The sequence below is a fragment of the Camelus bactrianus genome, chromosome 13 (genome assembly GCF_048773025.1).
Source record: "Camelus bactrianus isolate YW-2024 breed Bactrian camel chromosome 13, ASM4877302v1, whole genome shotgun sequence".
Taxonomy (NCBI): Eukaryota; Metazoa; Chordata; class Mammalia; order Artiodactyla; family Camelidae; genus Camelus; species Camelus bactrianus.
In genome coordinates, this window is record NC_133551.1 from 75885407 (window position 1) to 75903727 (window position 18321).

An 18321-nucleotide genomic window follows, 5' to 3' on the forward strand; every position below is an offset into this window, starting at 1 on the left:
CTGCAGAGCGAGGAGGATGAGCACGAGGAGTCGGACTTTGACAGCGCCAGCATCCACAGCGCCTCCGTGCGCTCCGAGTGTTCCGCTGCCCTGGGGAAGAAGAGCAAGAGGAGGCGCAAGAAGAAGAGAAGTAGGACGTCCTGTCCGCAGGGTTCCCAGGGCCATCACGGTGGATGTGGGGGTGCAGACCCCCCTCTGGGAAGCAGGGAAAGGCATCCTCAGGCCTCAGCCAGGCAGTCTCCCTGGGCTTCCTCAACCACCCTGGTCTCTACAGTCAGGAGAAGGGAGGTCCTGTCCCAGGGAGTCTCCATACATTAGGGACCTATGATGTGAGCCACCCCAGGGCATTTGCACTAGCAGAGGGAGCTCTGAGGAAGGAATTGCTTCTTAACCTCATCCACCCTCTACCCATCTGTCCCCTCTCCCCCATCCCCTTTCCCATCCTCCCTCCGTTCAGTCCTCCTTTCCTCCCTCCCTCCCCTTTATGCATCCATCCATTCACCTTTCTATCCACCACCCAGCTTTTTTCTTTCCTTCCCCCCCTCCATTCCTTCCTTCTTTCTTTTTATCTGTCTTCTATGCAGCTCTTCATCCTTTTACTCCCTCCATCATTCTGTTCACCACATCTGTCTTTCCACCACCCATTCATCCAACATCCATTAAGTGCCTAGTGTGAGCCATTGCAGCCTGGGGTGGAGACTGATTGTGCATTGGGAGTGGGGACAAGGCCCTCCATGTCTGCCTCTGCCCCCTCCCCAGTCGATGATGGTGATGGCTACGAGACGGACCACCAGGACTACTGCGAGGTGTGCCAGCAGGGTGGGGAGATCATCCTGTGTGACACCTGCCCAAGGGCCTACCACCTCGTCTGCCTGGACCCAGAGCTGGAGAAAGCTCCCGAGGGCAAGTGGAGTTGTCCCCACTGTGTAAGCCCTTGGCAGAGGCGGGGGGAGAGTGGGGAGGAGGTTTTGTCTGTGCCTGGATTCCGGACCCCAGCGCGGAACGTGGGGAGGTGGGAGAGGGAGGGAGGAATTCGCATCCTGGTGGAGGGGCGTCCAGGCCCAGGGTGCCTCCACCTGGACGTCTCCTTCCAGGAGAAGGAGGGGATCCAGTGGGAGCCGAAGGACGACGACGACGACGAGGAGGAGGGCGGCTGCGAGGAGGAGGAGGACGACCACATGGAGTTCTGCCGCGTGTGCAAGGACGGCGGCGAGCTGCTCTGCTGCGACGCCTGCCCCTCCTCCTATCACCTGCACTGCCTCAACCCGCCGCTGCCCGAGATCCCAAACGGTGAATGGCTCTGCCCGCGCTGTACTGTGAGTGTTACGCCCGCCCGCGCCGAACGCCCCGCCCCCGGAAAGGCCCCGCCCTCCACGACCAGGCCCCTCCCCCGGCAAAGCCCTGCGCACAAAGGCCCCACACACTGAGGCCCCGCCCCAGCGAGCCCTGTGCACCAAGGCCCCGCCTCCGCGGCCTAGGCCACGCCCGCCACAACCCCGGCCGGTGCTGCTCCAGGCCCCACCCACCAAGGTCCTGCTTCTGCTGGACAGCGGCCCGTCTATCAAGGCCTCGACTCGCCCCCGCCGTCCAGGCCTCGCCCATCCAGGCGTCTCCTCGTCCAGGCCCCGCTCCGCAGGCCAATAGCTCAGTCCCAAGCCCGGTCGCATCCACGCCGAGTCCCGCCTCTCCCTGGCCCTCTAGGCTTCTCAGTCCCCTTCAGGCTCAGCCGCCAAGAGAAGAGAGGCTGTGGTGATAATCCGGCCACCACCCAGCACAGCCACTGTTTACTGGGCGTCCGTCTAATGCTTCCTGAGTTTTCAAGTACCAGGCCTTTTGTTATTCCTATTTTGAGATGAGAAAACTGAGGCTCAGGGAGGTCAAGTGACTTGCCCAAGGCCATACAAGGCTGAACCGTCCACTCAGACCCACCCAGGACCTGGCTCTCGTCCCAGGGCTGGTGGTGAGGAGAGGGTAGGAGGCCTCTGGGGCTGGAGCCTCAGTTTCTGCAGGGAGAGGAGAGGCCTCCCCCCAGGCACCACAGGCATTTGAACACCTCTATGCTCTGAGTTGTCCCTAGCCCACCCCCAGTGCTGAATCCCCCACCCCGTGGAGCCTGGGCTGTGCTGTGCCAGCCCGAAGTTACCCCATGTGCATCTGGTCTTCCGTTGTGCGTGTGCAGGTGTGTGTGCATGCGTGTGTGTGCAGACCCAAGTTGCCTCATCTCCTGCGTGCACGGCTGGGGCAGGCTTCTGAGGACAGTGTGGTGTCTTGGAGTCACTGTGGTGCTGTCTGACTTGGGGAGCAGTGCAGCCTGTTGTAGGGAGCCTCGGGGTGGGGCCCTGCAGCTAAGCCCTGAATCCGGGACCTTCCTTTGTCCACAGTGTCCCCCACTGAAGGGCAAAGTCCAGCGGATCCTGCATTGGAGGTGGACAGAGCCGCCGGCCCCCTTCATGGTGGGGCTGCCCGGGCCCGATGTGGAGCCTGGTGTTCCTCCACCCAAGGCCCTGGAGGGCATCCCAGAGAGAGAGTTCTTTGTCAAGTGGGCTGGGCTCTCCTACTGGCACTGCTCCTGGGTGAAGGAGCTGCAGGTGAGGCGCCCAGGCGAGTGTGGCTGTGCTAAGGCTCAGGACCTAAAACGCGCCGGCCAGCTCCCTGAGCCAGGGGCGTTGCTGGGAGCTGGAAAGGAGGGAGGCTGAAGGCGAGGACTGTCCTGCCTGGGAGCCAGGCTAGGGGCCGGGGGAGCTGGGCTGGGGGACATGGTGTCCGGCTGCCCCCGCCTCCCGTAACCTCTGCCCCTCCACGAGCAGCTGGAGCTCTACCACACGGTGATGTATCGCAACTACCAAAGAAAGAACGACATGGACGAGCCGCCCCCCTTTGACTACGGCTCTGGCGACGAAGACGGCAAGAGCGAGAAGAGGAAGAACAAGGACCCGCTCTACGCCAAGATGGAGGAGCGCTTCTACCGCTACGGCATCAAGCCCGAGTGGATGATGATCCACCGCATCCTGAACCACAGGTGTGCCGCGGACCTGGCCCCCAGCCTTGCTGGAGTGGTCTGCGTGGTGGGTTGGGAACCCTGTGGTCCTGGGCTTCTGCGGAAGTCAGTGCTTGATACCTGCGGTCGCACCCTGGAGACCACGGTGCGCCTGCGGTGCGGGGGCCTGCACACCTTTGCTCTTCCTTTATAACGCGGCTCGCACCACTGTGCGCCATCTACCCCAGGAGGTGGCGTTTCACCCCCACTTCCGTGTCTATGGACACCAGCAAGGTTAAGTCACTTGCCCAAAGTCACACAGCCGAGAGGCAGTGGAGCAGGGATTGGAACCCATGCTTTTCTGATGGCAGGACTTGCTTTCTTGGCCACTGTTCCAAACTCCAGTGCCCCTGTGACAACTCTTTGTTGAGCAGTCTGAAATTCCCCAGATGCCAATGGTCAGAGCCTCTGCAGAGGTCAAACCAAGAGACCAAGGCAGGAGGCCCATGAACGCTGAGTGTGGGTTTGGTTTGGTGGGAGGTGGGAGCTCTCGCTGATTCCCCAGCCGTAACCCTAACCCTTTACCTTTATTAAATTTCATGTCCAAAATCTAAGTGAACAACACTGTAAACTGACTATACTTCAATAAAAAATAAAACAATGTCAAACAAATAAAGTAAAATAAATGATAACTTAGCTATCAATAAAATACTTTATTTGACATTAAGAACAATGTATATTAAATGACTTGTGAAAATGTCCCTGAATATCATTAAGCTGGATGTGTTATAAACCTGCATAGTGTTTCTATAAAATATATATATATATATAATTGATATATTAAATATTTGGCTAAAAGGAAAAAAAACAGACGTAAATGGCACCTTTTCTCCCTGCCTTCAAAAAGCAGGGCAGGTGAATTTCCTCCAAATTTATTACCTGAATGAAGTCTGGATAACAACCAATCATCTATTTAAAAAGAAATCCATCAGTTTCCATGATGACCAGGAGTGGTCTTCCTCTCTGTGGTCTCCAGGCTAGCCACCGTCACTGCCGTGTAGGGGAGCCATGGCCCCCCCTGCTCCTCAGTGCTGCCCTGGCTTGGTTGCCTAGTCAACTCGGGTTGGGTGGGAGGCCCTAGGACCCTCCCGGGAGCTGTATTCAAGCTACAGTGTAAGGTGCTTTTCTGAAGGACCCCCTCTGTGCTTCTGGCTCAGCCATCAGGTCCCCGTGTGTCTGGGGGTCTTTGGGAATTGCATAGGAATTGCGTTCTTCTCTACTTTGCGGAGATGGGCCCCAGACCGGGATGGGCACTGGTCCAGTCCTTGGGAATTTTTTTTTTCTTTTGATGGAGGTACTGGGGATTGAACCCAGGACCTCGTGCATGCTAAGCATGAACTTTATCACAGAGCTATACCCACCCCTCTGCTTGGGAGTTTGTAAGCAAGAAAACAAAGGTCTATGGTCAGTGGAAACCTTTCTGACTTGGAGATGGAGAATTCTGGGGAACTCTCCAGGACAGAATGGGATTCGCTGCTCCAGAGGACGGAGAGGACACTGGCTCTTTGCTACTCCGTTAGCATGGCCCCCCAGATGTCCCTCTCCGCTCTGCCTCTCACCCCGTGCCCTCCTCCCTCCCTCCCACTCACTGTGTGGCCTCGGCCGAGCCGCCTCACCTGTCTGGAGTCAATGCCCTGGTGCCACCCTTCTGGCTGGGGTTCCCCGGGGACCGTGGGAGTGAGAGGCTCTGCATCCTGTGAGGTGCCCTCTTTGGACTCTTGCTTCGGCCACTGCCCGAGTGACCCCCCCTTTTGTTTACTGTGTTGCAGCTTCGACAAAAAGGGGGACGTGCATTACCTGATCAAGTGGAAAGACCTGCCCTATGACCAGTGCACCTGGGAGATTGACGACATTGACATCCCCTGCTACGACAACCTGAAGCAGGCCTACTGGGGCCACAGGTGGGCTGTGTGGAGCCGCTGGGGGGGGGGTCCCGCCTCGGTGCCTCTGCCCTGGCCCGTCATCCCCCCTCACTCTTTCCCAGGGAGCTGATGCTGGGAGAGGATGCCAGGCTGCCCAAGAGGCTAATCAAGAAGGGCAGGAAACTGAAGGACGATAAGCAGGAGAAGCCCCCGGACACGCCCATTGTGGACGTGAGTGGGGAGGGGCCCCTGGATGGGGTTGCCAGGGCCGCCACCCAGGCTCCAGGGGACTCTGCCTTGGAGCACTGCCCGTCCACTCAGGCCAGGCACCTGGGGGGTGAGGGTGACAGGACCCAGCCCCTCTTGGCAGCAGTCCCCAGCCTCATGCAGAGGGGCAACTCCCAGAGGACAGAGCGATCTGAAGGATGGCTTACCAGTGCACCAACTGGGGAGCAAATAGTCTCTGCTCAGCGTGGCTCACGAAATTGCATTACTTTAGATGAGCTAATTCCAAGTATTTAAATCGGAAAGTGTCTCTTACTTCAGAACGCAACAGCTAATGTGCAAATCACGCACCATTCTTACCTGTTTAGGGGGAGGAGACCCACAGCCTGCCCCGGGAGCTTTGAGCCTGTCAGGGAGTGGAAGGTTGACTTGTATTCATTTAGCCGACCTCTCTGGGGTTTCTGCTAGCACCCGGCCCTGGGCCCTGGCCCCCTGTTTCATGAGGTGCTTATCTTCCAAGGGCCCATGGCAGGTACGCACAGAAACGGGGGTTCACCTTAGGACTGCGGGTTGCCAGGGAAAGGTGAATGGGTCTGAAACATCAGGAGGACTTCATGGGGGAGGTGGCCTTGTGCTGGAGAGTGAAAGAGGCAAAGAGGGTGATGTTGGGCATTAAGCACCCTGGCATCATCAAAGGTTGGCTAAGTGCCCCCTGTGTCCTGGGCACTATATGGAACTCAGAGAAAGCAGGAGTGAACAGGATCAGCAATTGTGACCACAAGCTGGGCTCAGAATCAGAGTCCAGCAAAGGAAACTGCCCTCATAGGAGAATACATGTGTCCTCATGGGAAGACACGATGGGAACACCTAAGCCAGGCTGGGCGTCGGGGAGGACTTCCTGGATGAAGAGGCATTTCCCCTGAGACCTCAAAGATGAATAAGCTGGGGATGAGAGGAGTGGGAAGAAGATTCCAGGCAGAAAGAATTGTGTGTGCAGAGGCCTGGGGGGCGGCCCCTAGGGGCCCAGGATCTGGGGTGTGTCTGAACCTCTGCCTCCCTTGCAGCCCACGGTCAAGTTTGACAAACAGCCGTGGTACATCGACTCCACGGGTGGCACGCTGCACCCCTACCAGCTGGAGGGCCTTAATTGGCTGCGCTTCTCCTGGGCCCAGGGCACTGACACCATCCTGGCCGACGAGATGGGCCTGGGCAAGACGGTGCAGACCATCGTCTTCCTCTACTCGCTGTACAAGGAGGTTCGTGGGCCGCGGTGGGTGGCTGGGGAGGGGTGGCCCGTGCTGGCTGTGGGCCGGCAGCCTCCCCGCATCCGCCTCCCTCCCCAGGGGCACTCCAAGGGGCCCTACCTGGTCAGCGCGCCCCTGTCCACCATCATCAACTGGGAGCGTGAGTTTGAGATGTGGGCACCCGACTTCTACGTGGTCACCTACACGGGGGACAAGGAGAGCCGCTCCGTGATCCGGGAGAACGAGTTTTCCTTTGAGGACAACGCCATTCGGAGTGGGAAGAAGGTGTTCCGCATGAAGGTGAGCACCCTTCTCCCCGGGGGACCCCGGAGAGGTGCCTGGTCGGCCCGGGGGCGCAGGGGCCCTGCAGTGCATCCGGGGGGGTCTCCCCTAGGGCTCCGGTGGACGCAGTGGCTGGCGAAGGGCAGAGCTACCCACTGTGTTGGTGTCCTGGGGCTGCTGCAGCAGAAGACCACACACAGGGGTGCTGAAAACAGCCACAAAAACGTACTCTCTCACGGCTCTGGAGGCCAGGAGTCCGGGACCCCCTGTCAGCAGGGTCCTGCTCCCCCTGAGGCTCTGGGGGTGGCTCCTTCCCGCCTCTTCCAGCATCTGGTGGTGGCAGGTGCTCCTTGGCCATCCTTTTCCTGCAGCTGCATCATTTCAATTTCTGCCTGTCTTGTGACACAGCCGGCTCCCCTATGTGTCTGTATCTCCTTTTCTTATAAAGACACTCCTCTCTTCTCAACTAATTACACCTGCAAAGACCCTAGCTCCAAAAAAGGTCACATCCTGAGGTTTTGGGTGGACGTGGATTTTGGACGCTTCAACCCAGTCCACCAGCTGTGTGACCTCTGGCAAGGCACTTCACCTTTCTGTGCTTCAGGTTCTTCTCAGCCAAGTGGTGATGACAGACCCACTCCAGAGCTGTGGAGGGTCGAATGGATGAGTAAGCACTAGGCAGGGCCTCTTGGACTTCCCTGTGCCCCCGGGCCACCCAGGGTCTTGCTGAAGGGCAGGTTCTGATCCAGCAGCTCTGGGATGGGGCCTGAGAGTCTGCATTCCTGACAAAGTCCGAGGTGGTGAGCGCTCTGCGGGTCCTCGGGCTGCACTCTGAGAAGCAAGGACTGGAAGCACTCAGTGCTTGCTACGCCTGGCACGTGCTAGGCCCGCAGGAAATCTCGGCGCTCACCTCGCTGCAGTACTGGGGGCTGCCAATCATCCCCCAGGCTCCCCAGGGTGCCTTCCCACAGCTTTCTCCATCGTCTCAGAACGATGCTCAGTCACTGTTTGTGGAATGAGGGAATGGCTCAGTGATCCCGGAGGTCACTCTGCAGACGGCTGGGCCTGTGGGCCGGTTGGTCACAGAAACAACACCCCCGGACACGCTGGGGTACCGTGACCGGCTGGCCACTCCACTGACTCAGCTTTTTGATTTATTTTGTTTTTTTAAATTGTGGTAAAATACATTTAACTTACAATTTTGCATCATAATCATTTTACATGCACAGTTTAGGGACATCAAATACATTCACACTGTTGTGCCCCCAGCACCACCAACCATCTCCAGGACTTTCATCCTGTAAGACTGAAACTCTGTGCCCGTTAAACACTATGGGGTCACACAGTATTTGTCCCTTTGTGTCCTGGCTCACTTCACTCGGCATAACGTCCCCAAGGTTCATCCATGTTGTAGCATGTGTCAGGATTTTTCTTTTTTTACCCCCCACCTCTATTTATTTTTAATTAATATTTTCTTTTTTTAAATATGCTTTCTTCTTTTTTCTCAATGAAGGTACTGGGGACTGAACCCAGGACCTTGTGTATAGTGTCTTTTTTTTTTTCTTTTAATGGAGGTACTGAGGATTGAACCCAGGACCTTACACATGCTAAGCATGTGCTCTACCACTGAGCTATACCCTCTCCATAGGATTTCTTTCCTTTTTAAGGAAACTTGGGTGTTTCTACCTTTTGGCTCTTGTGAATGATGCTACGAACATGGGTGTGCAAATATTCATTCCTGCTTTCACTTCTTTGGGGTCTCTACCGAGATGTGGGATTGCTGGACCATGTGGTAATTCTATGTGTGATTTTTTGAGGAACAGACTTAGCTCTTTTAATTCTCACAGCACTCCTCCCATAGACAGTATTGCTCCCATTTTACAGGTGAGGAGACTGAGGCCTGGGGAGGTTAATTAACTTGACCAGGTCTAGCTCGAAAGGGCAGGGCAGGGTGCAAACCTGGGTGCTGCCGACGGGCCCCCCCGCCCCTCTCTGCCCCCTTCCCGCCTCTCGGGTGCGGTGCTCTGGGCTGCAGCTGACCCCTCCGCTCAGCGGCCCAAGTCTCCCTCTCAGTCCCTGGGCTCTCTGGGGGCTCCTGTCCACCCTCCTCCTCGCGCCTTTATTTCTGGAGACAGTGATCTGCTCTCCTCCCAGCTCTCCTCCCAAAGGCTCCCCTTTCCCTCCAGAAAGAAGTGCAGATCAAATTCCACGTCCTCCTCACCTCCTATGAGCTCATCACCATCGACCAGGCCATCCTGGGCTCCATCGAGTGGGCCTGCCTGGTGGTGGACGAGGCCCACCGGCTCAAGAACAACCAGTCCAAGGTAGGTGGCGCTGCCTGCTGGGCCCCGGAGCTGCCTTGGGGGGCCGGCTGCCCCATGCCCCCTGACGGGCCCCCTCCTCCCCCAAAGTTCTTCAGGGTCTTGAACAGCTACAAGATCGATTACAAGCTTCTGCTGACGGGAACCCCCCTTCAGAACAACCTGGAGGAGCTGTTCCACCTCCTCAACTTCCTGACTCCAGAGAGGTTCAAGTGAGTTAGGAGGCGGGCTGGGGGCGGCTAGGGGAGACGTGGCAGTGCCCCTCCGGGCCCTGGGACTGCTCGCTGGGCCTCGGTTTCCTCATCAGCAAAACGGGAGGGTTAACAGTGCCTGCCTCCAGCGACCTGTGCGCGAGTCAGGAAATGTCAGCTGCTGCTAATGCTGCAGTTTTCCCTTGGCTCTGCCCCGGCAGACCCCGGGGGTCCTCCTGGGCCCCTGCCCCCACGCCTCTGGCTCACTCCTTTCCCTCCCCAAAGATCTAAGTGCCCACCTGGGCCACAGTGAAGGGGGTGCTGGAGATGAGGGTGAAGATGGATCCCTGGCCTCCTGGTCTCCACTGCCCCCCACATTTTCCTGCTCAGAAAGGGGGCTCAGGGTGGAGAGTGCTGCTTTTGGAATCAGGAGATGTAGATTAGAGGGCAGACTGGACTGGATAACCTTGGGCACCTGCCAGCCTCAGCTTCCTTACCTGTAATATGGATGAGAGTCCTAAGGACCTCATGCTAGCACGGCGTTGAGAACAGGAAGGTATCCTCTGTGGCTGGGACTGCTGTGATGTTTGGGGGTGATACAGGCTTAGACAGAGACTGGGCACCTAGAGCAGGACCAGGGCCTCCTGGCCCACTAGCCAGCTGGCCTGTCCTGTGACCCTCTGGCTGGCCTGCTCCCTCACCCCAACCCTGGCTCCCTCTGTAAAGGGCCTTGACCTGCTCCACACTCTCATTCCATCTCTTTCTTGCAGCAACCTGGAGGGCTTCCTGGAGGAGTTTGCTGACATCTCCAAGGAAGACCAGATCAAGAAACTGCATGATCTGCTGGGGCCGCACATGCTGCGGCGGCTCAAGGCCGACGTCTTCAAGAACATGCCGGCCAAGACCGAGCTGATCGTCCGTGTGGAACTGAGCCAAATGCAGAAGTGAGTGGGGCTCAGCCTGCCAGGGGCCCCTGGGCTTGTCTTCGCCCCGGAGGGCCTGACCTGGCCCGCCTTCCTGGGCCACTCGAGGCCTCAACTCACCTTTTGCACCTGCTTCCTTCTTGGGGCCTCTTCTTATTTCAGTGAGCTGGGTTGGGGCTGCCTGAGTTCGTGTGCTGTCCCCCAGTAACTTGCTGGGCGATGCCAGGCCTGGGGCCTCACCTCTCCGGGCTCCCCTTGGTCCCTCTGTGACTGGGTGCTTGGCCCCCAGCCCCCAGCCTCCATGCAGAGCAGAGTGCCCTCTGGGAGGCGGGTGTGGCCCGGTGTGGCCAGCCCTCCTCCCCTCCTTCCTCTGCTCAGGAAGTACTACAAGTTCATCCTCACGCGGAACTTCGAGGCGCTCAACTCCAAGGGGGGCGGGAACCAGGTGTCGCTGCTCAACATCATGATGGACCTGAAGAAGTGTTGCAACCACCCCTACCTCTTCCCCGTGGCCGCTGTGGTAGGTCCCCGTGGCTGCCGCTGTGGCCACCATAATAGGTGCCCTTGACCACCATGGTGAGTGCCTGAGACAGTGGTCGGTGCTCGTGGCTGCTGTGGTGGGTCATCTGTGGCCTTTGTGGCAAGTGTCCTTGGTCGCCATGTGCCCCTGGCTGCTGTGGCAGGTGCTCAGAACCTCAGCCTCCAATCTTCCCTGAGTATGAGAACTTGGAGGTGATACATACAGGTCCCCATTGTGCCAGAAGTTTCTGAAAACCTACTTCCATCCACCAGTTGGGGAGGCCCTCTCCTTCCATTGTCCCCTCCTTGTGACCATAAAGTAATGGGTCACCCCAGGGTCCCCTCCAGCCTCAGCATCAGGGGACCGTAGGCTAGGATTCTGAGGACTGATCTGGCCCCACTCCATCACTCAGGGAGTCAGGAGGCCTGGGTGGGGCCCCCAAGTGATTCAAATGTGAGATTGGACCCTCGATCAGACACCTAGCTCCAGCCCTGTGGTGTCGGGACAGTCAGTGGTCCTCTCAGAGCCTCAGATTTTTCCTCTACAAAATGTGGCCAATGACAGCATCTACCTGAAAGGGTGAGGATCAGACGAGAAAGTCCACATAAGATGCCCTCAGCTATTCTGTTTCTAATTTAAATCCTCCACAGTTTATACCTTCCCCTCCCCAACCCCTAAACAGAAAGACCACCGCATTGTTAGGTGAGAAGGCTGTGCTGTGGGCGACCCAGACTCGAGGCAACCCCAGGCCACTCTCATAACTCTGGCCCGGCAGACGCTGGGCTGACGTTCTGCCAAGCTGGGGTTCTGGGTTGACCTTGCCTGGATGGCCCTGCAGTGACTGCAGAGGCCAGGCCAGATTCCTGCTGGGAAGGTGGGCTTGGCTTAAGACTGTGTCATCCGTCCATCCATTGATGTCTGTGGTCCTGGTGGAGTACCAGCAGGGGGAGACAGAGGGCGGGGCCAGCAAGTCCGAGCCATGCTCCCAGTGGGGAGAGTCCGTGTGACCCTGGGCCTGTCCGTCCCTGCGGAGCCTGGCCTGACCAGGCCTTGGGCTTGGTACTTAGCCCATTGCTGGGCTGCTGTCCAACCCCCAGGACCTCTTTGGCGCAGAGCCAGAGGAGAGAGCCCCCCCCCCAATGCCCCACCTTCTGGTGTGACTACAGGAGGCCCCCGTCCTGCCCAATGGCTCCTATGATGGCAGCTCGCTTGTCAAGTCTTCAGGGAAGCTCATGCTGCTGCAGAAGATGCTCAAGAAACTGCGGGATGAAGGACATCGTGTGCTTATCTTCTCGCAGGTAAGCTGCCCCCAGGTGGCTGGCTGGCTCTGCCTCCCCAGCCCACCTCCCACCTGCAGAAGGCGTCCCATTCCTGCCAGCTGAGGGCACAGCCTGCTGGCAGCCTTCAGGGCCTGATACTGTCCCCACGTGGGTTGCATGTGAAATGTCTCTCCTCTGGACCTTGGCATGACGCAGCCAAGGGGTGCTGGCTGGGTGCCAAGTTCAAGGCACTCAGGGCACATTGGTGGGGGGGACACTGGTCCTCCCCACCACCTGCCTCTTCTGGCCTGCTCCTCCTGGAGCTTCCTGTCCAGGCTGGGATGACAGCTCTCGCCCCTCACCCCTGCAGCCTGGCTTCTCATGAAGGTGGGGCCCTGGGGTTGGTTTGGGAGGAGCCCTGTGGTGGGGGCAACTCGGGAAGGGGGGGCCCTCTCTCTAGCTGGATCCTGAAGTTGCACTTACAGCATCGCCTTTTGGGCGGTCAGAGGCAGGACTGTCCAGCCTCAGAGGTCCGTTCCTTCGTCCTTTTGCATCTGTCATACATCAGGCTCTGTGCTGGGCACAGGGGGTCCAGCTCCTGTCCTCAAGACATTCACAGTCTAGTGTGGGAGACGGAAGTAGAGACAGTTATCCAGTCCCCAGGTCATCTCTGTGATGGGGGTCAGTGTGGTCCTAGGGGCCTGGTGTGAGCAGTGCTCCCCAATGATAGGACTGCACCAGGCCCGTTGCTCAAAAGCGGAGACTAGGATGTGGCTCCTCTGTGTCCAAGAGTCAGCAGGTAACCACTGCTACTGCCTGCAGTCCCTGATCCCACCCTGGGCCTGCAGCAGGCTGGGGAATCTGGGGGCAGCTGACCAAGCCTGTGACAGGGGGCTGGCCTGGAGACTGGGATCCACAATCCCCCAGCGCCCTGCCAACGTGAGACATGGTTCTGGGCTGAGGCCTCAAGGGAGCACGTAGAAGGAACTGCACAACTTCTAGAAGTGTCCACAGAGAGAGTGACGGAGACAGAGCCCTGCCATCCCAAATAAGCCCACAAACCCCAATTCGAAACTCATGACAACATTCGGTGAGACATCCCACAAGACAGGAAGTGAAGCCAATTGATAAGGATAATAGAATAGCCCGAAAAAGACTTCAAAGAAACAGGTTTCAGATCCTCAAAATTACTAGAGTAACACTCATAAATCAAGATTAAATCAATTAAGCATAAACAGCAAAAAATGAAACAAGACTAACTGGATAGGAAAAGGATCTGCATGAAATCGAAACAAAACATTCCAACCGATTGGATAAACTCTCAACACTGTTGAAGAGAGCCTTGATGAATGGGAGCCTGGCACTGAGGAATTTCCCCAGAATGCAGCACAGAGAGACAAAGATAAAAATGAGAAATTGCATGGAGGATGCCGTGAGAGGCTCCGGTCATTCTTTAATAGGAGTTGCAGAAGAAGAGACAGAGAAAACAGAAGAAGCCAGACCTAATGAGAGTTTGCAGACCTGGAGAAAGACATGAGATCCCAGGTCTGAAGGGCACTCTGAAGTACCAAGCAAGATACATATAAATAAAGGAACCCCTAGGCACATCGTAGGGAAAACCACACTTCAGACCTAGTACCAACAAAGGACTGACTGAATTCAGACTGTCCTCAGACTTCATACTGGCACCAATAGGTGGCAGAAGACAGCTGCAGAATCTTCAATATACTACAGGAAAGTGGCGACTGATCATTTCATATGCAGCTAAACTGTCTCTCAAGAATGATTAGGGGAGGATTATGGGAGCTAAGCAGGGACTGCCTTTCCCTTTTCATAGGGAAGAGGGAAGTCAGGGAAGGCATACTCGAGAGGTGCCGTCTGAGTTCCTGGCAGTACGGGGGTGGGAAGCGGGTCCAGGTAATTGGGGATAGTTGGAGGGTGCGAAGGACGCATTGGGGAATGAAGCCCAGATGGACTGGGCACCTGCAACGCCAGGGTGAGGGTTTGGGACTTCATTCGGTGAGGTGAGAGCGGGGAGGCACATGCTCAGAGCTGGGTTTGGGGCAGATGGCTGTGGGGCTGCTGTGGGGATGGAGTGGCTCCAGGGGTTGAGGTTGGAGGCCACATTCTTGTTCAGAGAGCCCCGCATCAGGTCTGCCTGGGTCCCACCTGTCTCCCCACTCAGTGGGCTGCTCTGTCCTCCCTCAACTGTTGTGGGGTCCCTGGCCACGGCCCCATGGGGTTCCTCGCTCTGCAGCAGCCCCTCAGACTTACCATGTCCCCTGCAGATGACCAAGATGCTGGACCTCCTGGAGGACTTCCTGGAGTATGAGGGCTACAAGTATGAGCGGATTGACGGCGGCATCACTGGGGGCCTCCGGCAAGAGGCGATTGACAGATTCAACGGTACCCTCACCTGACTCGAGAGTCCTTGACTGGGACCCCTGTCTGCCTCTCCTCCCGGGCCAGGATCTTAGCCAGACCACCCAGCTTAGGGTCAAATTAGCTGCTCCTCAAATGGCTGAACAGAGCAGACCAGTCCTTAGGTCCTGATGGCTGCCTCTTAGTTTTAAATGGTAAAAGGAATTCATTCCATGGGGATGCCAGGATGCGAGGGGCCAGTGGATGACCCCTGATCAGAACTGAGAAACAGACAAGGAGGAAGGCAGTGAGGGTGCGGACGGACTGTGGGCTTCTGATACTGACACCAGTTAACCTCTAGTTACAGGCAGGGCTGGACAGGACCTGTCCAGTAAAACAGGCTGCGGTGAGGGACAGCTGAGCAGCGCTCCCTGTGGGCTTCTCAGAGGAAGGAGAGGGGAAGGGGCAGGGCCGTGCCTGCCCAGACTCCCAGTGCTCACTGCTCCTCGCCTGGGAAGGAGCCGTGAGGGTGGGGAGGCCAGGAGCTGGCGCTGTAGTGGAGGAAACGGCTGCAGGGAGAAGGGGGCAGCTGAACCAGTGCCTCCTCAGTGGCAGGTCTGCAGCAAGTAGTGATGAGCTCTGCTTCCCTGGGGCCTCCCACCCTCGGAGCAGGGCTGAGGCCTCACAGCCCGAATGCCCAAGGCAGCACTTCCTCTTGCCCACTCGTGTCGGAGGGGAAGCGGGCGCAGTCTCAGGGTCTGGCCCTGGCGCCCCCACGTGGATGTGGGACGGGCTGCAGCATCGGGGACCTGGTGGCAGCTCTAGTGGGTGCCGTGCTCAGTCCCTGGCCACTTAGTGAAGGGCTCCAACGGGCCTGAGACCCGCTGTCTCGTGACAGTGGGGGCTGTGCAGAGGGGTGGCCCAGGCCCTGGAGCTGTGACCCGGACTGTTCCTTGGCTGCCCTGACAGCATCCTGGGCCGGGGGAGCCAGGAGGGCGTGAGCCCGTATGTGCAGGCTGTTTGCTGTTTCTTCTTTGCCCTTCTGGGCTTTGAAAATTGATTCCTTCTCATTCTGCCGCCCTCCTGTTAGTTAAGGGCTCAGAGCACAGTTAGGGGTTACGTGGGGCTCAGGTGGGCTGCTCTGTCCCCACCTGGAGCCCCAGGCCTCCTCTGGCTTCCCTCGGCACAGCTGTGGTGTTGTTGTCTATGACGGGGTACAGTTCCTGCCCCTCTTTCCCTCTGGTCTCCCCTCCCGCCTTCCTGTTTGCCAGCCCCCTGGCCCCACCTCCACTCCCTGGGTGCGCCCCTCCCTCATCCCCTGGCACCTGCCTCTCTTCCTCAGCCCCGGGGGCCCAGCAGTTCTGCTTCCTCCTCTCGACCCGGGCAGGTGGCCTGGGCATCAACCTGGCCACGGCAGACACGGTCATCATCTATGACTCGGACTGGAACCCCCACAATGACATCCAGGTGTGTGGCCCGGACACCAGAGCCCTCTCAGAGGGCCCCTGGCTGCCCCTGGTTCTGTGGGCTTTCCTTCCCTCCCTCCTGAGAGTTGAGCCCCTCCAGCGACCTCCTTGTATAAAAGAGGAGGCAGCCCAGGGAGGGCAGGGGGCGCGTCCAAGAACACACACCCGTCTGTGTGAGCCATGAGCCCTGGTCTGTCCCATCACCCTTAGGATCAAGGCCATGGAGGGAGGCAGGACAGGGGAGTCCTGGGCCCAGAGGGGGCCGCTTTGGGAGGAACAGGGGACTAGAGTGAGGGGACAAGGCCTCTTGGAGGCAGGGAGGGGACAAGGCCTCTTGGAGGAGGGGGCAAATGGGGCTGGTGAGGAAGGATGGGAGGGTTGAGGGCTAGGGACTGTGGCAGCAGAAGCACACTCTGCTGTCCCCTGGCCACTCCCTCTTGGGGCGGGGCTGGACACTCACATGTTGAACACTTCGACTCTTGGGGGTTCACACACAATCTCATGTCTTGTGCACAAGTGTGTGCACCTGTGCACAGTCACCCACGCAGATCTGATCACAGCCAGGTCACATCACTCAGACATCTAAAGCAGAGACCCAGGCCTGTCCCCATATCACACCCTGTCCTCGCAGGTGGCCGTGCATCTCCAACAGGTGGGCTCATAGTCCCACTGGTGGTCACTCCCAGGGAGGTGCGGACCTCACCTCCGCATGACCACTCTGCATGACCAGAGCCCTGTATGACTTCACTGCATCAAGTACCCTGGCCACACTGCCCCTCACACACACACCCCTGCACACCTGCAGTCACGCCGAGTTCCACCTGCACAGGCTCCCAGGCCCACATGAGACTGTGCGCACACGATCAGGATGTGAGCACAGCTGCCCTGGTGCATGCAGCTCTCCACGTGCAGTCCGCAGCCGTTCCACGCTGCAGGTGCTCAGGAGCACCTGTGTGTTCTCCCCGCATCCACCCGGTGCATGGCCCTGAGCCCCAAGCTGGGTTGAGCCATGGGTGCTAAGTTGCACGTCACCCCCAGGCCTTCAGCCGCGCCCACCGCATCGGGCAGAACAAGAAGGTGATGATCTACCGCTTTGTGACGCGGGCCTCGGTGGAGGAGCGCATCACGCAGGTGGCCAAGCGCAAGATGATGCTCACCCATCTGGTGGTGCGGCCTGGCTTGGGCTCCAAGTCGGGCTCCATGACCAAGCAGGAGCTGGACGACATCCTCAAGTTTGGCACGGAGGAGCTCTTCAAGGACGACGTGGAAGGTGGGCGCCCAGGGTGCTGGGACGTGGGAGTGGGGGTGCCCTGCTGGAGACACACCCATCCCAGTGCCTTCCCCAGCACGCAGCCTCTCCCTCCTCTGTCCCCGCCCCTCCTGGCCAGGATGGGCAGGGGCAGGGTGGCATCTCTGGGTGCTGCCCCTGAGCCCTGCAGCCACTCCGCCTCTGTCCCACAGGCATGATGTCTCAGGGCCAGCGGCCTGCCACGCCCATCCCTGATGTCCCATCCTCCAAAGGGGGAGCCCTGGCCGCTAGTGCGAAGAAAAAGCATGGCAGCACCCCTCCAGGTAGGGGCCTACCCTGCCCAACACCCCGCCAGGTAGGGGCCAGCCCCACCCAGCACCGTACCAGGCAGGGGCCAGCCCTGCTCAGCCCCTGCTCCTCCTGCACCCCAGACCTCTGCTCGCAGAGGAGGAGGTTCCCCCAAGCTGTTTTGTTAGGCTCCCCTGCCTGCCCCCACCTGTCTCTCTCTTGGGTTCCTGTGGACTGCAGCTGGGTTGGCAGTGGGGCCGTTTCAGTGCAGCTTCCCCTGGTCACCGCGCTCCTCTGCTGCAACCCCCGGCGGCCACTGGGAGTCTCCTTCCTCTGGGGGCCCCACGGCTGGACCTGGGCATCCTGTTGGTCCTCCAACTCTGCACCCTGTCTGCCTCCAGGTGACAACAAGGACGTGGAGGACAGCAGTGTGATCCACTATGACGATGCGGCCATCTCTAAGCTACTGGACCGGAACCAGGATGCCACGGACGACACGGAGCTGCAGAACATGAATGAATACCTGAGCTCCTTCAAGGTGGCGCAGTATGTGGTGCGCGAAGAGGACGGTGTGGTAAGCCCCGCCCCTCCGCGGCCCCGCCCTCCGCGGCCCCGCCCTCGCCCCCTGAGCGGCTTCTCCATCTGCACCCTGAAGCCCCAGTTATCCCAGAGGCCGGCTCCTGGGTCTCTCCTGAGTGGCCCCTTCACTCACCCCTCAACTTCCAGCACCCTCCACACAGACCCTGGGTGCTAATTTTTCTTCCATGTGCCAGTTTTCCTTCTGAAACCGGGAGCCTCCTGAGGACGGGATTGGGGCTTATTCAGTTCTGTATCCCAGCGCCTGGCAGGAGGCCAGGAAATACTTGCAGAGTGAAATGAATGAATGGATGAATGAATGAATGAATTACCAGGACGGGAGCACGAAGAGGAAGCCCAGCTGGGGCTGGGGTGATCAGGGAAGGCTTCCTGGAGTAGGCGGGCTTTCCGATTCATCCTTGAGCCCCTAGAGGGTGAGATGTGGTAGAGACGGCGAGGCCTCCAGGGGACAGAGTTGCTGGCCATGGCCCTCCCCACATGCGCAAGTGGTCCCACC

The 18321-nt window shown here is 58.5% G+C and overlaps 1 protein-coding gene across 2 annotated transcripts in view; it reads left to right on the plus strand.

Moving 5' to 3' along the window:
- The window catches only part of CHD5 (chromodomain helicase DNA binding protein 5), a 60578-nt gene that overhangs the window by 23033 nt on the left and 19224 nt on the right, over positions 1–18321 (plus strand). For both annotated transcript variants that reach the window (XM_074377581.1, XM_074377582.1), the window contains exons 7-25: positions 7–130; positions 760–926; positions 1095–1316; positions 2382–2588; positions 2808–3019; positions 4807–4938; positions 5022–5130; positions 6189–6380; positions 6468–6668; positions 8837–8974; positions 9062–9183; positions 9933–10106; positions 10464–10605; positions 11772–11903; positions 14153–14270; positions 15568–15692; positions 16730–16961; positions 17153–17263; positions 17630–17802. In XM_074377581.1, the coding sequence (XP_074233682.1) occupies positions 7–130; positions 760–926; positions 1095–1316; positions 2382–2588; positions 2808–3019; positions 4807–4938; positions 5022–5130; positions 6189–6380; positions 6468–6668; positions 8837–8974; positions 9062–9183; positions 9933–10106; positions 10464–10605; positions 11772–11903; positions 14153–14270; positions 15568–15692; positions 16730–16961; positions 17153–17263; positions 17630–17802 (3033 nt within the window). The remainder of the gene's footprint in view (positions 1–6; positions 131–759; positions 927–1094; positions 1317–2381; positions 2589–2807; positions 3020–4806; positions 4939–5021; positions 5131–6188; positions 6381–6467; positions 6669–8836; positions 8975–9061; positions 9184–9932; positions 10107–10463; positions 10606–11771; positions 11904–14152; positions 14271–15567; positions 15693–16729; positions 16962–17152; positions 17264–17629; positions 17803–18321) is intronic.